A 20270-nucleotide genomic window follows, 5' to 3' on the forward strand; every position below is an offset into this window, starting at 1 on the left:
TTTGGTCTGACCCAGTATGGCGTTCTTATGTAACCTCGCTTCCCCCACAATTGGATGCTTTGGGGTTCCAGGAGTCCCTGTAGATTTTTTTTTTTTGAGGTGAAGGGAGGGCAGTGTCTATTACTTAACTCGTACAGATATTAAGTGTGTTTCCTTACATGCAATTTCTTTTTCCCCACCCCTCTTTAAACCTTCAGAAAGCCTTCAACGCTCTGTGCCACAGCACGCACTTGTACGGCAGGAGGCTGGTCTTGGAGTGGGCTGATACGGAGGAAACAGTGGAGACCCTGAGGCGGAAAACAGCTGAGCATTTTCACGGTAATGTAGCAGCATCCAGACAAATGGTAAACACATCTGAGACTAGTGTGTCCCTATCTGGCATGGGTCAGACTAGTTCTTTCCCAGGAGCTGTCTGTTCTCATGGGTTGGTAAATGGATGGTGGAACCTGGGAACATAACTGCAAGGTGTATTGCGTAGTGGGTGTGGAAACCAAGGGTGTCTCCTGTGCTTTGAGAGTAAAGCGCACCGAGGAGCAATGGAGGGAAGCCATGCCCTGGTAATACAGGTTGTGCCAAGGAAAGGTGGCAGGGAACATCCTGACTATTCTTTTGCTCATTCCTGCCTGTATGCATCTATATGTTAACCATTTATGTACTTGCTGGAGCAGTCAATCCATGAAATGATTTTCTGCAGTCCATATTGGTTCACTAGTCTGACATTGCTGTGGGTAGTTCCAAATATTTAGGCATCCCAAACAGGAGGTGAGGTGATACCCATGGCTCTGAGTAATAAGGCAGTGGTACTGTACAGTATGGCCTAGTGGATAGAGCATTGAACTGGAACTTAGGAGACACTGGGTTCTATTCCTGGCCCAGCCAGTGGTCTGCCAAGCCTCAGTCCCCCCTCTGTAAAATGGGGCTAGTCCTACTGATCACCTTTGTGATCTACTGATGAAAAGTTCTACATTAGAGCATGATATTATGTGCTTTGACACGCTGAAATGCCACATCCTCACATGCTGTGTGTTAAGGTAGCATGTTCAGTGCCTGGAATGGCTAATTTACAAGAGATACAGGCCTCCTGAAGGAGGATGATGAAGTCCAGGTAAAACTGGAACAGAGAAGAAGTTGAGAGTTGAACAGACTTATTTGGATCAGATTCCAGAAGCCGACATTTCCATAGATAACCCTGCTGCAGACTTGTATTGACACCCATTGACAAGTGCTAATGCCTTGGTTGGCAAATATTTGTGTAAGAAGCTCTCCCCTGGGTTCAAGAACTATGGTGGAGATCAATGCTCCTCCTTCAGCTTTGCAACGCAGCCTGCCCCAACAGACACGCCAGCTGCCTCCAGAAAAAAAGGTTGAGATGAGCAATTCATTCCAGGAAAGCGCTGAAAGCAACAGTTAACGTACATGGCGATGAGACGCAAAGCTCACTTCTCCCCCTCCCTGGAATAGGGGACTGCATGGGCAGTGGTTCTTGACAGACATTCAGGTTGGGAAGACAGTCTCCAGTGAAATGGATGTGGCTGGATGTGAAGAGGTGAATGTGAAAGGTGACAGTCAGCTGTTGGTGAGAGGCTGGAAAGCAAGTGAAATAATAGCTGAGCCACTCGTGTGACCTAGATATCACAAGGGAGACCGGGTGTGTGGAAATGCCTGCCGGGGGTGTCAGTGCACCATGAGGGAGGAATTGTGCACATAAATGGCTCCAGACATGGCACGTGGAGTTGGGGGTGTAAGGTGGTGACCCTAGAGGAGAAGGGAGTTGCAAGACGATTTGTCCCTATTATATTTAGAATTGCCTCCCCCTCTGTTTTCGCAGTCTCCGGAGCCCCTGTGCCACCTCGGGGAGTCATTTTAAAAACTGATCTCGACTTTCCTTGGTGACTGCAGATCTTACAAAAATGCAGACTGCTCCCCCTGCTGTGTCAACCTGCCCCTTAGCCAGCTCTGCCAACGGGTCACACTGGCCTCCAGCTGGTGCCCTGATTTCTGTGCACTTGTTCTCTCTCTGGTTTTGTCTTCCCTGAATCCTGGGGATCCTAATGTCCTAGCATTTGTATTATCTGCTGTGGATAGAAGTTGGAAGCCAGATGGGCACCATGTCCCCAGGATCTTGGCTGTGGAGCAAGAGAGAGTTCAGTAAACCACATCTGTTTGGAAGTGAAAATAAGAGCAGTGTCTGGCTTGGAATCCTTCTTGGTGTGTGAGTGCTGGGAGATAAGAAACAGATCCAGTGGACTTCCACCCCTGCCCTCCCTCCATGCACATTGGCAGCTGCCCCTGGCTAATTGTTACTTTTAGTTGTCATTCAGTTACTTTGTGCTTAGCCCTGTTTTCAAGGAGATATGTAAGAGGCTGGACCTACTGGACTGGACTCAGGGCTTGAACTGGAGTCCACTGTAAGGGCATCTACTTAAAAGGAATGTTCGTGACCAAGCCCCTCTGTGGGACAGTGAGCAAGTGCATTCAGCTGTTAACTGATTCAGTCCCTCCGGCGATGCTGCTTTTGTTTCTTTACTTGGATCATAAGCCTCTTGTGTTTGTACAACGCCCAGATCCAAATTCGGCCTTGTAGGCGCTTCTGAAATATATGCATTTAATAGCAGTGCACCTTCTGCACCCTGGGTTCAGTGGTTGCCCGATGTGTGACCATGTCTGGGACTTAGCTCATTTCCTCGTGGCCTGGAATTTTCTACTCCAGCATATGGTACTGCAGAGCCACCCCGAAAGGGAACCCTGACAGTGTTACTGGGAGCTGAATAGGCAATGTGTTCCACCAGCTCTGTGGGGCTTTGGTGTTGGAACGTGTGGGAGACATAGACCATTGCTGTAATGATGCAGAAAATGGAAGGGCTAGAAATAAGCATAGGTGAACTGCAAATGCATCTCTCCCTTCCGTCAGCAACCTCTCTGATACACTGTCACCGTTGTTTTGATCAGTATAGCACGTTAGCTGGGGGTGGGGAGAGGATCATTTTTTCCATTGGTGGAGCCAGGCACATTGTGGGTCTGTGCTCTGCGATACCCAGCTTTGTGCCAATGCACTGCAATTCTGCTCTGAAACCTCTCTGACTCTCCCCATTTAGCCCAGTGCTGGGACTCTAATACCGTCCTCTGAGTGATCGTTGTAATAAAAAGTCGACATGTCTGTGTCTGAGAGCCCCAAACTCTTGTCATTGGTGATTGAAGCCAGATACGATGAGATTGTAATCCAAAACCGCTTCACCATCTATTCCCCTGACCTCCTCTATCCCGTCTCGCCACGCAGCTAGTTGTTACTGTGGCACAGATTGTTATAACCACCCACGTGTTCATCTCTCCAGCCGTGCTTCCTGCTCCGTGCCGGCCGATAAGGGAGCTGTTCTGACCACAAGCACCCATTGAGCAAGGCCACGGTTTAGATTAGCAGAGTGAGAGTGAGTCATGGAGCGGAACGTTTTTCATTTGTTGCCAGCCATGAGAATTCCTGCTGGGGGTACACGTACTGTGAACATACAAACACCACCTGAACCCGCTCTGCTCTGCTGAGGCCCCGCGCCGCCTCCTTTGCAGAGAGCACGCTCCATTTTCCTCCTTTCTTTCTGCTTCCCAGCAAGACATTTCCACTGAAGCACATGGTCTCCCCTGCATTTAGTGCACCCCTGGTTCTTCCAAATAATGCGTGGGACAGCCAGGTTTTTTATGTGCAACCCAGTTTGGCTGCTTTACTTTGAATTTGAGGGCAGCTTAAATCGTGCTTTTACCCACGGAGGTTGGGCCCTTGGCCGTGTAGATCATAGTCTTGTTTTCTTTCCCTCGTGTCTCCCAAGAGACGGAGAACACGCACCTTGCAATGCAGTGCACGTTTCAAAGAGGAGCATAAGTCTCCTCAAAGATCAGCAACCTTAGAGGCAAGTTAACTAGAGAGCAGAAAGCATCAGTAGGGACGGTTGGGAGCTCTGCTTGTTTGGGTACAGCATCTTCTGTCCCTCCTCCCCCTCCCCTGAATTGGATTTCGAAAGCGAACCCACATAGCAGGCAAAGAGGGGGATGCTCTGGCGGACATGTGCGTGGGAGGGAGCTCAGGAGAGGAAGAGAAGTGAGCGTGAAAGCACAGCGGAAGAGAGTAAGTACGCTGCTGGCTGTGTCTCATTCATCCAGAGTGCAGTTCAAACAGCAGGCTCATGGCTGAGAAGCTTTCAGTCCTTTTGCAGGCCGCAGTGCCTGCGAATTCTGCAGAGCGCATATAATAGTGCCAGAAGAATCTGATGTAGAAATCTTTGTTTGCTGGTCTCTCAGGCAGGAGGGAAATGGCTTTGTTTGGCTACACACTCAGGTTGTTTTTTTTTAAAAATGCCCCCCTTCCTGTTCTTTTGTTAATAGCAGGTAGGGCAGTGCTGTGGGTTAATGCTCTTCCCTGAAGAACTGGGTTCAAATACGGCTTGCATCACTAGCAGCCGGCAGCCAAGCCAGCACCCCACCACCACCTCTCCCGAGACTCACTCAGGCTGTGATCTTGTCCTGTCTTAACAAGCGAAATGGGATCAGAGCTGATGGTTGCTTGGATTGAGAGACCCTGCCAAAGAGCCAAAGTTGCTGCAGGACGTGGTGCTGGTGAGACAGTAATTGGTGCTCTGGATAAACACTGACATAGTGCCTAATGGTACTGGGGGTGTTGTAGTGGTGGTTTTATGTTTGAGTGACGTGTCAAAGCAAGGTCCTGACCTTGTGTGGTCATTGGCGATCCTGTGGCACAAGAAGAGAGGTGACAGCTGTGTTGCCCTGGCCAGTCTCCAGTAGCAGTTATTGTGGCAGTCATAGTGGTCTTCCCAACGTTATTCTGTTGCATGCATTTCTGAGGTCCCTTCCCCGTAGTACCTAGGCACCGTGATCTGAATTGATTACCTGCCTCGACAGAGAGGAACAGGTCCCTGTAACAAAGCTGCTCACTGACAGGGAGGAATCCAGATGTGGTCTCCAGTGTGCACAGCCATGATTGCGTCTCATTTACCTGGTAGGGGAAAGCTGGCAGGATGGTAGCGGGAGGGAGCTCACATGGTGCCTTCTCCTAGGTAGCATTCTGCTTCCTAGCTCTGAGTTTGAAAGCGGGCTCTGTCAGCCTCGGTGGTATAGGGTGGGCATGGGCAGGATGCAGGTGAGAGATGATCTTCAGGAGAGCCGGGCTCACGCCCATTTGGGGATTTAAAGAATGGAGGCTGTGTTCTTGAAATGGACCGAGAGTTCGACTGACAGACAGTCTAGCACAGTGGTTTTTAAACTTATTTCTGGCAACCCAGTTGAAGAAAATCGTTGATGCTCATGACCCAGCGGAGCTAGGAATGAGGGGTTTGGGGTATGGGCTCTGGGCTGGGGCAGGGGGTTGGGGTGCAGGAGGAAGTCAGGGTTCTAGGCTGGGGATGAGGGGTATGGAGTGCTAGAAGGGGCTCCGGGTTTGGGATGGCTCAGAGCAGGGGATTGGGGCACGTGCTTTTCTTGGGCAGCTCCCAGTCAGCTGCACAGCAGGGGTGCTTAGGCAGGCTTCCTACCTGTCCTGGCACCGCAGATTGCGCTGTGCTCCAGAAGCGAGCAGCAGCAGATCCAGCTCCTAGGCAGAAGTACACAAGCGGCTCTGCACAGCTCTCACCCAAAGGTACCACCCCTCCAGCTCTGACTGGCCAGGAACCAGCCAATGGGAGTGCGGAGCCGGTGCTCGGGCAGGGGTAGCACACGGAGCCTCGTGGTCCCCTCCGCCTAGGAGCTGGACCTGCTGCTGGCTGCTTCCGGGGCGCAGCGCGGTGTCAGAACAGGTAGGAACTATCCTGCCTTAGCTGGGCAGCACCACCATCGGGACTTTTAATGGCCCGGAAGGCGGTGCTGACCAGAGCCGCCACAACCCAGTGCCTGGCATTCCACGATCCACTACTCAAACACTCCGCAGTTTGAAAACCACTGGTCTAGCACGTGCAGCGCTGGGGGGACCAACATGAGCACTGCTTAGCAGCCCCCCTTCATATCTGCCTAATCGGCTATGGTTTCCAGGTGGTTTTCAGAGTCCTACAGCAGTAACCTAGCCTTGGGGGCACCAAGGCATGGACCACCATGACCAGGGTAGCATCTGAGAGGAAAGAGAGAAGTAGGCAGAAAAGGCATTTCTGCCCACCCGAGCGCTGAGTGCCCAGGAGCAGAGAGGAGTCCAGCAAGACCCTGAGACATGGGGATCAGACATCCTACATTAAGGGTGAGGTCACGATTGTTACCAGTTCTTCCAAGTGCTCCCTTCCATCAATAGCTCCCACTTCTGCATTGCCGGGAGTGAACTGCTTTTCATGCCAGTCCCTACTTCTGCTCTACTGTCCACAGCTGAGAAGGCCAATCAGAGCTCGATGTCCTCAGCATACTGACAGCACAGCAGTCCCTTCCTTGAACTGATGGAGCATTCTTTGCTTCCTGCCCTAAACTCTTATGCAGTGTTACTGTGCATTGTTCAGCAGCTGCCTCCTGCCACACCAGATGGGCTGCCTTTCCATGGGCAGTGAAGTGATGCCTGTATAGTTTACAAAGCGCTTTGGGATCCTTTAGGATCAAAAGTGCCTCAGAAATGCAAGTGATTTGTATTCACTGAATAAGACTGTAGACTCTGGTCATGTCAGGCTCAGGACTGGTATAATGAGGTGGTGCCCATCTGTATCACGCTGCCTTGGTGGTGCTATGAAGGCAGAACTGCGGAACATATGCCAGGACTACGGTACACCTGGCTCTCTTCCTGGTTATTAATAAGACTTGCACAGAAATGTGAGCAAACAATTAATGTGTCATGGAAGTTTCTGCCGATACTAGAATAAGGCAAATGTCTGGGCAGGACAAATGTGATGGATATTCCATATTCCTCGTAGGTTTCAGAATATGCCCCTTTTGTAATGCTGTTGTTCTATGTTTCATGCTAATTGATAGTAAACTTAAAAAGTATTTTGAAACACTGGGGGGGATTATTAAAAAACCTTTTTTCAGTTTCTTTTTCTTTGTGGCCACAACAAGGTTGTACAGGTGTTTCCAGCATTAATCCCTCATGTGTCCATGTATAGGACAAGGTGCCAACAAGGAGAGAGATGGGTTTGTAACAATGTCTCCATTTTTTTTAGCAGTGGACGACATGTTGGTGCACTCTCCAAGACTGCTGCGGCCCTCACTTTCAGTAAATGTTTGAGTTGCATCCTCTTCATAGTGATTCTCTTAGAGGGGTGGTTCTCAACGACCAGTCCATAGAGCTGCTATCTCCCTGATGCAGTTTAGGAAGGCAGCAAGACTGTCCCTGGTGTCAAAAGGGTTGAGAACTGTTGTCTTAGACCATAGGATGAGTGCCCTTTTTAGCATTTCTATACATCAAAATAAGTTTAGACCAATAGATTTTAAGGTCAGAAGGGATCATGATCCTCATCTAGTCTGACCTACCAGATAGCACAGGCCAGAGAATCTCACCAACTGATTCCTGCATCCAGCCTATGACTTCTGTAGATCTCTTAGAAAGATATCCAGTTTTGACTTCTAGACGGCAAGTGGTAAGAGGATCCACCATTGCTAGAGAATTTGGTGCAGTGGGTAATTTCCCTCACTGTTAAAAGTATGCGCCTTATTTCTAATCTGCATTTGTCTAAGTTCATCCTCCAATCATTGGAACTTGGTTTTTGCCAGACTAAAGAGCCATCAGCTATCAGAAATGTCTTCTCTGTGTAGGTTTTTGCAGTTGTCATCAAGTCATCTCTCAGCCATCTCTTCAGCAAACTAAATAAATAGTGTCTTCAGACTCTTGCTTGTTTTTCAGACCTCAGATCGTCTTGTAGCTTTTTTTGAAACCTTTCCGTGTTTTTTGCAACTTCCTTTTTGAAAGGTGGATACCAGAACTGGACACAGTATTCCGGAATGGTCTCACTACGGCCATATACAGCTACAGCAACACCTCCCTCCTCCTAATTGATAGTCTCCTGCTCATGCATGCAAGGATTGTGTTTGCCCTCGCATAATATATCAGTATAGGCTCTTTTTGGTGCTCTCGGGTTGTGTACGGTTTCTCTTAATACACAAGCCAAGGTTTTAAATCCTTTTTCTTATATGCCGTGCTGTTAATCTGTGGAACTCAGTGCTATGAGATAGCATTGAGGCAGGAGCTTAGCAGAATTCCAGAAAAGTATTAGATGCTTTTATGTTCAAAAAGAACATTGGGAAGAAAAAACAATTTTAAAGGATAGAAACTCTTCTGCTTAAGGGCATAAAACAAGCTAAAGGTCTGTTCGGGTCTGATTTTTAAGCCGGAACCAAACCCAAGCTCACCTGTCCCAACCCTTCCCCCAGAACCCAATTCGGTGACACTGATGCCTCCTGCCCCAGGGGTTGGCACCGGCGGCTGTGTGCCCTGCTTCTGCCATCCACTGCCCCCTGCTGTGCTATGTGTGCCATGCAGTGAGAGATGCTGCAATTCCTTGGCATGCTCGCACCGCAGTGCAGAAGTGCCTGCAGGAGCGGGGCATGCGGCTGCCACTGTGCTGATCCCATGGCAAGGAGTTGCGCTGACCCAGCCATGGCCCAGGGGGTATTTGTACTTGAGTCCCCATTGAGTTTGCGTCAGGTTGCAGGTCTATAAAACAAACACTAAGGGCTTGTCTACGGAGAGAGAGGAGAGTTCATTCGAATTATCTAAAAATGTGTTTAAAATGGATTAGTTAAACCGTATTAAACCCCTGCGTGAACGCTTAATTCATTTCTGAAGTGAATTAAACTAGACTGCATTAAAGCCACTTGACTTCTGACAAATGCATCCACACGGGTTTAATGTGGCTTAATTAAATCCGAATGATTTTTTCAAGTGGATAACTCTCCTGAGAGTCACTGTATAGACATGCCGTAACTGGGGGATGTCGGGAAGAAACTTCCCCCTGTGAGTAGGTTTTTACGGGGTTTCTTCCATTTTCCTCTAAAGCATCTGGCGCTGCCACTCTCAGACACGTGCTGGGCTGGGTGGCCCACTGGGGTTATCTCTTATGGCATTTCCTGTGAGCCTGTATGGCAGCTGGTCTGCATTCAGCCACTCGAGGCTCCATTGGACCCTGCTCCGAGGACTTACGCAGGGCTCTGGATTCCTGCAGGGAAGGAGCTGGGTGATGAGAAGAATTTTCCTAGAATATTTTTCCATTGGGGAAGTTCCTTCTACGCCTGAGAGCTGCTTTGCACACAAACCAGTGCACGATTGAACTGGGAGCTGAGCACGACTCGTTTTGGGGTGCACCTCGCTGTCACCACTCCAGTCCTCCTGTGGCCTTTGGAAAATGGGGGTTGTGGAGGCTTTCATAAAGTCTGGTCTGTCCAGTCAGTTCCCGGAGGAGGTGATGCCTCAGAGAGGGGGACACATCTATGACCAGACACAACCCCCTCTTGCCTTCTGTAGCCCTTACGATTCCAGACTGCAGTACTGCCAGTGTCGGCCTGCAAGCCTCCCTCTGCCTCTCTCACTCTGGCAGGTGGTGTTTTGGGACTATTTCTGAGCGAGCCGGTAATATCCTGCACACACTCCCTCTCTCCCGGGAGCTGCAATCCGTGCAGGGAAGGTATTTGCTCCCAATCCAGCTAAATTACTATTGACATGTGTTCTCTGTGCTCCACAAACATTTCACTCAGCCGTCACCAGCAGGGCCGGCAATCTCCTGCCAGGGGTAACTTGGAAGGCCAGCTGCGCAGGGCCGTTTTTCCTGCTCTTCCCCATCGATCAAAGAATTCAACTGACGGGGAGGGGGAATTATGCGCTAAGCTTAGGAGCAGGAAAAAGAGTGACTTTTCATTGGAAAGATGAGCATGGGTGTGTATAGGGGTGATGGGTATGTCCAAATGGAAAGCATGGGAGGTGGGGAGAGTGGCATGGCAGGAGATTTGTTTCATGTTTCAGTGCTAAAGAGGCATAGGAAAAAACTAGGCAGTGAAGCAGCAACATTTTATAACCAGTTCCTCTCGTTCTGCAGGAGGCTGTGGTGTGAACAGACATGACCTGCCAGATCCTCTGCAGAAAGCTGTGGGGCTAATGTAAATAATGGGTCAGATCCCGAAATGGTGTAAATCAGCGTAGCTCCATTGATGCTAACTGAGGATCTGGCCCATTATTTACAATCTGCATCAATGGAGCTACACCGATTTACACCAGCTAGGGATCTGGCCCAGTAGTACTTCCTATAACCATCAAACCCGGTGTTGCCATCCTTGAGTCCGTTGGAAGGGTTTTTAGAGGCTTTTCGGTGGCCACTTTTGCTGGGTGCATTGTAGAGACCCCACCTCTAATAGTGTTTGAAGAGCTCCTCAGAGCCTGTGTTTGTTTTCATTTCACCAGTATCTATCTCCCTTCCCCTCTGTTTTGTGCCTCTGTTTTTGTTTTGTTTTTCAGAGCGTCTGTAACCAATGCAAACATGTGCCGTAGCCAGAGAGTAAAACCCTGCCGGATTAGTGTGACAGCCTCAACCCTGCCATGTGATAATCCCATGGTAATTCCCTGTTAGCCCCCGCCCCCGTCGGCTTTTGCTATTGTCTAAAGGAAGCAAATGGCATAGTTAGCAGGCAAACCTTAACCAGCTTGGAGCAGCAGAACAGCGGCGCATGCACCAAAGTCAAACCAATTTGCTTCCCTTTTTTAGAAGGTGTGCAAATGGTTATGTGCGTTCCCAGCAGCTGCCTGCCTGCGTCCTCTCTGGGAGTTCCTAGTCTGGAGAGCAAGGGCCTGCTTATGTGGGGAGTTAGCGCCTGCCTCCAGCGTATGCAGCTGGACCCCCGTACTGAGATTAGGGCCTCATTGTGCTGGGTGCTGTACAGACACATAGGAAGAAGCAGCCCCTGCCCTAAAGAGCTCACATTCTAAATAGGCAGAGAGGTTGAAACTCGCCCAGAGTCACTCAGGATGTCTGTGGCAGAGCCAGGACTCGAACCCAGATCTCTTCTACATTGCATCAGGGCAAGTGCGTGCAGGGGTGGGCAGATCCTCACTGGCAGTTTGTATTTTATTACATTGTTTTCATTTGATGCTGATCCAAGGTGCTGTCTTGGCAGCGCTGCAGATTGAACTCCTCTACCCATGGAGCAGTATGGCATGGGAAAGCGTCCCACACCCACCTCCCCACCCATCAATGTGCATTGCCTCCACCCTGCACAGTACAGTAGAGCTCGCCGATGGTTTGACGGCAGCTGACTCCCTGTGGCCCTTTTGTTCCCGAGCACGTCTGCAGACGCTGCCTGTTGTTACCAGTTGCAAGGGACATGGTGAGCACACTTGCCTATTAGAGCTTGGACTGTGGCTACTGACTTATTTTTCAAAGGCAACCGAATCACCGTCGGGCGGTGGTAACGTTCATTCACAGTGATCTGAGCTAGATTGCAGCTGGTGACCTAGAGGCGGAAGGCTCTGCATTCCCATCACTCATCCCCTTAGCTGGCCAGTCCCCCTGCCAGGAGGTGGAGAAGCTCTCTCCCAGACAGAGTCCCATTCACAGTGCTCTGTGCAGCCCCTCTCAAGACACTTCAGTTGTCTATGCCCAGCTGCTGAAATCTCTCTGCTACAGCTACGTACACCTTGGGACTTACTCATTTCTGGGGAGCTGTAGCTGTAGTAGCTACCACAGGGGAGTCAGGACTCTTGGGTTCTCTTCCTGACTCTGCCACCAGCTTCCTGTGCGATGTTGGCCAAATCCCAGTTCTGTCTGCAAAACAGCAAAGGATCGGACTGTTTCTATGCTGGGCGTTTGTGCAGAGTGGCGTTTCAATGAGTTTCAGCTTTCAGCTGTGATGTTAATTATTCAGAATTAAAATTCAAACTGTTTGAAGCCATGCAAGTTCCCTTCTAGACAGCAGAAGGGATGCAAAGCACTGGAGGTAACTTTGGGTATTTAAGGACAGATTTTACAAAGCCCACAGGCCTGCCAGTGAGACCCATGGTGTTTCAGCTGCTGTTTATAGGCACTTTAGCAGGTTAGAGTGACAATGTAGAAGGGTGAAGGTCCAATGAGACTTGGGAGACCCAGATTCAATTCCCTGCTCCCCCACACACTTCTTGTGTACCCTTGAGCAGGTTACAGTGTGTCTGTGCCTCAGTTTCCTCTCTGTACAATGGGAACATTAGCCCTGTTCTAATGTACAGGAGTGTGTGTGAAGACTGTGTGGTGCTCAGATGCCATAAGGATGACGGTCATGTAAATTCCTCAGACAAATGGAAGGCTGAGAACCACCTGTCTCCTTCTTTTATATCTCCACCATTACAGTGGAGCTGCTGCCCGTGCTCCTCCTTTCCCCCCCCCCTCAAACGCACCTCTCGCACAAACACCTAGCGTGGCATTACCACGGAGAGCCACGAGTGGTGGAACTGCCTTCTCCAGCGTGGGGCATTGGGGCCCGGGTTTGGTAAGCTTCCAGGCTCACTGCACATTGCAGGCTGAGGAGTGACCCGGAGGTGAATGTGAAGTGCCTAGACAAACACTTGAACACTGCCTGATGCAGTGACCTTTGTCAACATCCTGTGCTCCTGAGGAACTATTCAAGCTAAGCGATAACCCGAGATCTGGGCTGTCATTTTCGAGGGATAAGCAGTGGTGTTGATCTTTTGAAGGAGAGCAAGATGAGACCCCTCAGACTCCCTGCGCTGTTATAATACACACAAAGGGGCCATGTTTGGGTTACCCTGTGGAACCTTGATTCCTGCAGTTCCTATTTTTTGAGCGTTTGACTTTTCAACGTTCTTGTAACTCGTTTTTTGTCTGCAACGAGTACCTTATAAAGGGTCAGTAAGTGATAATATGGTCTGCAGATACGGGTGGTAAGTGTTAGGTAAATGTATCCATAGAAGGTGTAACTGATGAGCCGTGGTCATAGGCAACCTAATGACATGTTTAATTTTTGACACTTTAAAACAGCTGCCTGTCAGTTGCTCACCCTTTACCACTATGAATATAACTGTAATAGAAGGTATAACCCGTTTAGGCATCAAAAAGCAACACAGGGATGATTAGGGCTTCTTTAAATTTTGGAAAATTGGAGTTAATATATATAGTTAAGGTTCCATCAGCAGCCTTCTGATTGACGGCATCTCTCTCCAGTCCTTGGTTCCCCCAGATATATGCAGCTTGCTTCTGATCTCCTTTACACTGGTATAACTCCACTACCATCAGCCAGGCTACTCCTGAGTCACCCCTGAAATCTGAAAACAGCCCTGTGTGCTGACTATCACATACAAGTTAACGCTTCTGATGGTAATAGTAATAGTAATAGGATGAAATTTAATAGTGAAAAGTGCAAGGTCATGCACTTAGGGATTAATAATAAGAACTTTAGATATAGATTGGGGATGCATCAGTTGGAAGCAATAGAGGAGGAGAAGGACCTTGGGGTACTGGTAGATCACAGGATGACTATGAGCCGCCAATGTGATATGGCCGTGAAAAAAGCTAATGCGGTTTTAGGATGCATCAGGCGAGGTATTTCCAGCAAAGATAAGGAGGCGTTAGTACCGTTATATAAGGCGCTGGTGAGACCCCACCTGGAATACTGTGTGCAGTTCTGGTCTCCCATGTTTAAGAAGGATGAATTCAAACTGGAACAGGTTCAGAGACGGGCTACTAGGATGATCCGAGGAATGAAAAACCTGTCATATGAAAGGAGACCCAAAGAGATTGGCTTGTTTAGTCTAGCCAAAAGAAGGTTATGGGGGGATATGCTTGCTCTTTATAAATATATCAGAGGGATTAATATTAGCGAGGGAGTGGAATTATTTAAGCTTAGTACCAATGTAGATACAAGAATGAATGAGTATAAACTGGACACTAGGAAGTTTAGACTTGAAATTAGACAAAGGTTTCTAACCATTAGAGGAGTGAAGTTCTGGAACAGCCTTCCAAGGAGAGTAGTGGGGGCAAAAGACATATATGGCTTTAAGATTAAGCTTGATAAATTTATGGAAGGGATGGTATGATGGGAGAGCCTAATTTTGGCAATTTTTTCTTTGATTATTGCCAGATAAGTATGCCCAGTGGTTGGTGATGGGATGTTGGATGGGATGGGATCTGAGTTACTGCAGAGAATTCTTTTCTGAGTGCTGGCTGGTGAGTCTTGCCCACATGCTCAGGGTTTAGCTGATTGCCATATTTGGGGTCGGGAGGGAATTTTCCTCCAGGGCAGATTGGAAGAGGCCCTGGAGGTTTTTCGCCTTCCCCTGCAGCGTGGGGCATGGGTCGCTTGCTGGTGGATTCTCTGCAGCTTGAGGTCTTCAAACCACAATTTGAGGATTTCAATAACTCAGGCATAGGTTAGGGGTTTGTTATAGAAGTGGATGGGTAGGGTTCTGTGGCCTGCTTTGTGCAGGGGGTCGGACTAGATGATCACATTGGTCCCTTCTGACCCTAGAATCTATGAATCTATGGTGGTTGGAGGGTAACCGTATCTGTTCCCACTTTGTGCATCATGTAGCGCAAAGTACCAGTTGGACTTGGTGCACATGCATGGAGAGCATGTTATCCCGTTTCTCAATAACAGAGTTAAGTGTGACCTCAAGTTACAGTGTCCTCACCGGTGTTGCATGTGTGTCACTAGGACTTCTGAATTCACATCCCAGGGTTCTTTGCACTTTGGTGAGCTGAGCTGCTGTACGGTTTTGGTTTTTTGCACCCAGTGAATTGTAGAACTTTTCTGTCCTGGGCACGCAGGATGAATTGAGGGAAGGCATTAGAAGACTTTCAGCACTTGAGTGGCTTAGCCTGTGTCCTCACTGAAAAATAGGTGGGTTACAGCCCCAGTGAAAACCCTGCCGCCCCAGCTAGCCTAAGTTGAAACCACCACCACACTTGGGTGAGAGGGTTTTGTGTGCGCAGGAAAGGGAGATTGGGGAAACACCCACGTAGGAGACTGGGCTAATTCTGACATCCCTGAAAGTTAGTAGAAAGGTGATCTGGGATGAGTCAAAGATGACTGTGTGATGGGTAGCATTAGGGGGGCAATAGATGGCGATCGGGTAAGGATTCTAGGGCAGAGTTAAGGTTACTGGTGGCTGTGAGGTTCCAGACTTTCAGATGTTTGTTTCACACATTTCCTTGTCATGTTTAAGCAAGGCACAGCTGCAGCCTTATCTCTCACTTTAACAATGGGAGGGTTGCTCTCTTAATAGATCATTCTAGCCTTCCTCCTGTCTCCAGGGGTCTGATGCTGAGTGGAAGCCATAGGAGGAGAATTCCCGCCCTGCCCCCCGTGCCGATCTTTACTCCCTTTCTCCTGTCTCCCACAGCATTCCTAAAGTATAGAAGTTGAGGGAGACCAATTCTGGCATTCTGTCAGGGAATTAATTGAAAAATAAAATCATTAGATGGGAACTCCAGAAATGCAAAATTGTTTAAGGGGGAAAGAGGAGGTGTGAGCTTTTGTCAGGTTAATTTCTTCTGTATTGATGCTTTGTGACATTTCCTTGTTGTTTATCTTCGGCAGCAGCTGTAATACTCAAAGAAAATGCACAGCTTGTTCCATTTATTTATTTTACACCTTTCTGCAGTCCTGTGGTATGTTTGTTTGTTTGAGAAACCCAGAGAGGCTTTTGATGTCTGAGAGCAGGATTTAAACAGCTGTTCTCTGAGTGGAGGTGTGCTTCCTCATGGGAGGAGGATGGGGGGGAGGGGGTAGCTTGTCTGTCTTTCCTCAGCAAGCAGGGCTAAAGGTCTACCTTGACTGGTGTCACTAAGCTGAGTGATAATTTTTCCACGGATGCTCGCCTGGAACTTGAAATGAATTCACTCTGGCCACGCTCACTCTCCTCTGGGTTCACTCTTGGCAAGCATATTGCTCAGGCAGGTTATCCCTAACGTCGCACCCTCAAAAGAAAGCCACTGTTAAAGGTGTACACAAGAGGGCTCACCCCACATGCTGGTGCCGTGATCCAACATGGAGACGGAAAAGCCCCATGTGATTTACATGAGAAATCCTAGCTAGCCAGCACAGCTTAACACTCGTGTAACGGTCGTGATCAATCCACAGTGGACATTGTTGGCCCATGGACACACGGGATCGTACCCCAAATGTAGCATGTAGCCCTCTCCTGGGTGGATCATCGTCCTCCTCCATGACAAATAGCAGGGGGACCCTCAGTCCTGACTTGAATGCCTCATGGGGGCTTAAATGCCCGTGAGACGTATTCCTGTATAAATGGAATCAGTAGATCAGGGTGCCTCAAAGGAGTGGGCACTGCAAGGCATCCCACTGCATACTTCTTTAAAGCAATGTGGGGTTTGGAGAGGCCGCAGCAGGAAAGGAGTTAAATCTCTCACCAGCTTCGGAGGCAGTAAGTCGTAGCTGTCGCTCGCCACCCCCCGGAACACCCGGCCCCAGGGAACGCCCCTTATTGGGGAGCGGGTCTAAGTCAGGCTGCGTCTGCATGGCACAGCCCCAGCGTCGTTAACATCAGCCAAGAGAGTGACAGGCACTTAGTTCATGCTTTGCAGCACCTGCCCTTCTGTTTCCGGCTGCCGACGCTGCCACAGCTCCCATTACCTCCCTGCAAATTCAATTTCCAGAGGCCATTGTGCACTGCCAGAGCCCGATTATTACAAAGAAGCAAATGATAGTTGAGGGCTTTAAAGACGAGCTGCTCAGGAGAGCTAGAGTGGGGGAGAGAGCGCTAACGATGGCGTACGCAGCCCGGGGGTGGCTGCGGGGGGGATCGGGGCAGCCGCTTCCCTCCTCTGCACACCGTCCAGGGGATATTATCCTGGTGGGAAAACTGCTGGTTGCCTTGCCCCCTCCTCCCTCTGCCCTGCCAGTATCCCCCTCCATGTGCTCTCCTCTCGCTGAGACCAGGTGTGCTGCCCCCTATCCTGCTCTTCACCCCTTTGCTTCCTGTGATGAGCCCCTCTGATAGGCTCTGCATGCACACATGGTATCTGGCTGCCCCCCCAGGGCACAAGTGTCCTCTCTTGTCAGAGAGAAGAAAGGGGGTTATCTGCAGTCCCCTCCCATCCCCCCCATAACACACACTCATCCTGCAGAGCAGCAAGTGGAAGGAGACGGACTCCCCAGGAGCCCTCTCCTGCCCTGCCCTCCCCACTGCTAGAGAGACAAACCCACAAGAGTCAGAGGAGTGTGGAAGCTTCCACAGCCCGTCCTCTTCCTCCCCACATCCTGCCCCAGGCCCCATGCAGCAGAGACCAGGGTGCAGGCTCGCTCGGCCTTCTGCTCCTCTAAACGAGAGGAGACCCTTTCAGCTTGCCTGGGGTGGAGAAATGTGATCAGAGCTCAGGCCCGAGAGCCAGGAACGCCCTCATTCTAATCCCAGATGTGGCAGTACCGGGCTCTGAAGCGTTCAAACGCGGTTGTTGCCAGCCCTGTGCACTGCTTAGCACGGGCCAGGGGTTGGGAATGCTCCTCAGAAACTGGCTGCAGATGCATGTCCTTTAATTGTGTCTGTCTTCTCTCACCTCACTCTCTCCTCTGCCATCTGGGCCTGCACAGATTCCCCAAAGAAGAAGAAGCGTGCTGTGGCTTTGGACGAAATCCTGGAGCAGCTGGAGAAGGATGGTGATAACGATGCAGGCGACTAGCTGACTCATCGGCTGCTGTTCAGAGTCTGAGGGTATGTGTTCCATGCGGGGCAGGGGCAGGGGCAGGTCCTCTCAAAATTCAGTTGTTTTATTATTTCTATTGTGGTAGCACCTAGGCGCTCTAGTCAAGGATCATGGTCCCATTGCGCTTGGTGCTGTACAAAGAAAGCAGACCCTGCCTCAGAGTTACAGTCTTCGTGTCGGACTGAATGCAGCAGCTGGTCCAAAAAGACAAATGGGGATGGGGAAGGTTGCAGAGTAAGGGTAAAATAAACAGCTTAGCAGAGACTCGGAGGTCCCAGCCCACCGCTTGCCTGGTCCTTTCCAAGTGCGTGGGCCTTTTGGCTGCAGCAGTTGGCGGCTCTTATAGAAGCAAAGGGCAGGTTTCCTTTCAGTGTAGAATCAGTCCCTGTTCTTCCCTGGTTATCTATCTCCTCTCATCGAAACTTCCCAAAGCACTTTAGAAACATTAAGTCCCACAGCAGGTATTAAGTGTCATGACTGAGGTCTCAAAGCAGGTCAGCTGCAGAGCTCAGAGAAGACCCTAGCAGTCTCGACTCCCACTTACCAGATGGCACTGTCTCAAAGGCTGGTTGTTCCATTAGCTGAAAGCAGTTATTGATCGATTTGCGATGCCCCCATGTGCAACCTGTCACCCCCTCACCAGTTTTTTTGTCGTGATACTGGGGTGGTGGATCAGAACTGGGTCCAGTTCTGGTGCCACGTTTGGGCTTTGGGGTGAAATCAGTCTCTAGACTGCTCGTTTTATGTGCTTTCACGTGGCTTTGAGAGGAAAGGCAGTGGAGCTGGAGAATACCAGATTCTCCCTCACGTGCCCCTGCTCCGTTCGAGGAAACAGATGGGCTGCCAAAAGAGCCTGCCTAGAGACCAGCCAGCAGCTGTTGCCACAAAATGTGTAGCTTGGCAATCTCCTTTTCCTGCCGCCACCGCTGACTTGCGCCGCCTCGCTCCATCTGCAGGGACCAGGCGCCTCAAGGTCACTGAGATGCTACCACAGGACTGGGTGACAGCTGTGCTGTTCAGACACCACTGTGACTTTCTGCAGTCACCTGCTACAAACTGCTCTAGACGGCTGTCATACTGGAGGGGTTTGGCTAGCTCAGGGCTCGCAGCATGCAGCCAGTCCCCTCTAGAGTCGGGTTCGTAGCGAGCAAAGGCATCGCCGCTGGCTGGCAGGTATGAACCGAGACTGAGATCTTAGTCCCATTTCTAGTGGGGCAGGTAGCTGCCTCACCATGGCCATGAAATCCAATTGGGACCTCTCACCGTCTCAGCGGAGTGACCAGAGATGGAGTGGGACATAGTGAGCTCCTCCGACCCAGGGGGCTGAACACTCTGTCTGTGTCTCTTGGTGAGCCAGTGTGTGGGTATCATGCCCAGGTATGCCGGCTCTGTGCAGAGAGGCCTTGTCAGGCTGATGCTTCTCATCAGGGCTAAATTTGCTGGCAAAATAGGATGGAAATGAAATGCTGTGACACAAAACAAAAGCCACCTAGCCCGAAAGTGGTATATAATAGGATTCAGGATGTTGCACTGCCTTCTTCCTTTGACTGGTAAGCTACTTAGAGTGTCTTGTTCATGCTGCCTTGAGTGGTAATTGGCATTGCTCCCTGGTGGGGGGCACTGGGAGGGGACACAGTCCCAAAGGCTCTAGGGAGGATGGAACAGCTTCTGTGGAAACCGTTGCTGGCTAATAAATAAGCCAGGCCTGCTGCACCCTTCTGTGCCTGCAGGTTACAGCTCCCCTTCCAACTCATTCCTGCGCAGCCGCAGCAAATTCTGCACACCCAGCACTAGTGCCCGCAACCAGTGGCACTCGTGCCAAGACAGTGGCTGCAGGATAGTGGCTGCTACAGATTTTTTTACATGCGTTTGCTTATGGTGTAGGGGACAGATACAGATGGTACGCTTCACCCTTAGTGTGAATCCCAGCCTTCCTCTGCACATTTTCAGGTTTAACTTAATATTCTATTCATATAGTTGGTTTTTTGGTTGCTGAGTTTCTAGGAATAAATTTATTTTTGGAGGTTTTTTTTAATTGAGTAGATATATCGTAAATCCTCTTCAGCACAGGTGGCTAGACGTGGCTGCATTTTCACCTTCTGCATGTGCAGACATGCATGAGGCAGCGTTTAAGATTGTTGCACCAATCAGAAATTTGTGAGTGTATTTAAGTGCAATGACTTTCATTTCTTCCTTAATGATGTGTCAGTGCGGCTCCCGCTGTAGGGGCACTGGCCCCTCAGGCACTCGATCAGATGTTTTTGAGGAGCAGCATCCATCAGGGGCGTACACGTGCCCTATGCTACCTCATGCTCCCGTGGGAGGGCGTGAAGAGCTGGCTGCCCTTGGCAGCGACACAGATCCTGGCGACTGTCTGACCCGCTGCTCTTTTGTGAGCTTCAAACTCATTAGTTTTGTGAAGAGTCTTTCATCGCTTTCCTCCATTGTTAATTCTTTGAAACGGGGTGTTCCAAAACTGAGAGAAAAAGATCAGGAGACATCCACCTGGGCACAGCAGGGCAGGGTGCTTCATTCTAACTGCCATGGTGGACTCCAAGCCTTCAGGGTTTGTACTCTACCTAACCTACAACAGACTCATCCCTCTCGTCGATGGGCACAGCTGATGCCCTGTCTGTCTGCGGGAGGGTCTTATCCTTGATAGGTACTTGT

General features: G+C 49.8%; 1 protein-coding gene across 2 annotated transcripts in view; it reads left to right on the forward strand.

The window, feature by feature from the left end:
* Nucleotides 1-20270, forward strand: part of RBM19 (RNA binding motif protein 19) — a 116613-nt gene that overhangs the window by 80450 nt on the left and 15893 nt on the right. For both annotated transcript variants that reach the window (XM_030582731.1, XM_030582732.1), the window contains exons 23-24: nucleotides 198-318; nucleotides 17488-17608. In XM_030582731.1, the coding sequence (XP_030438591.1) occupies nucleotides 198-318; nucleotides 17488-17576 (210 nt within the window). In that variant the 3' untranslated portion in view covers nucleotides 17577-17608. The remainder of the gene's footprint in view (nucleotides 1-197; nucleotides 319-17487; nucleotides 17609-20270) is intronic.

Source organism: Gopherus evgoodei, chromosome 13, assembly GCF_007399415.2.
Source record: "Gopherus evgoodei ecotype Sinaloan lineage chromosome 13, rGopEvg1_v1.p, whole genome shotgun sequence".
Lineage (NCBI taxonomy): Eukaryota > Metazoa > Chordata > Testudines > Testudinidae > Gopherus > Gopherus evgoodei.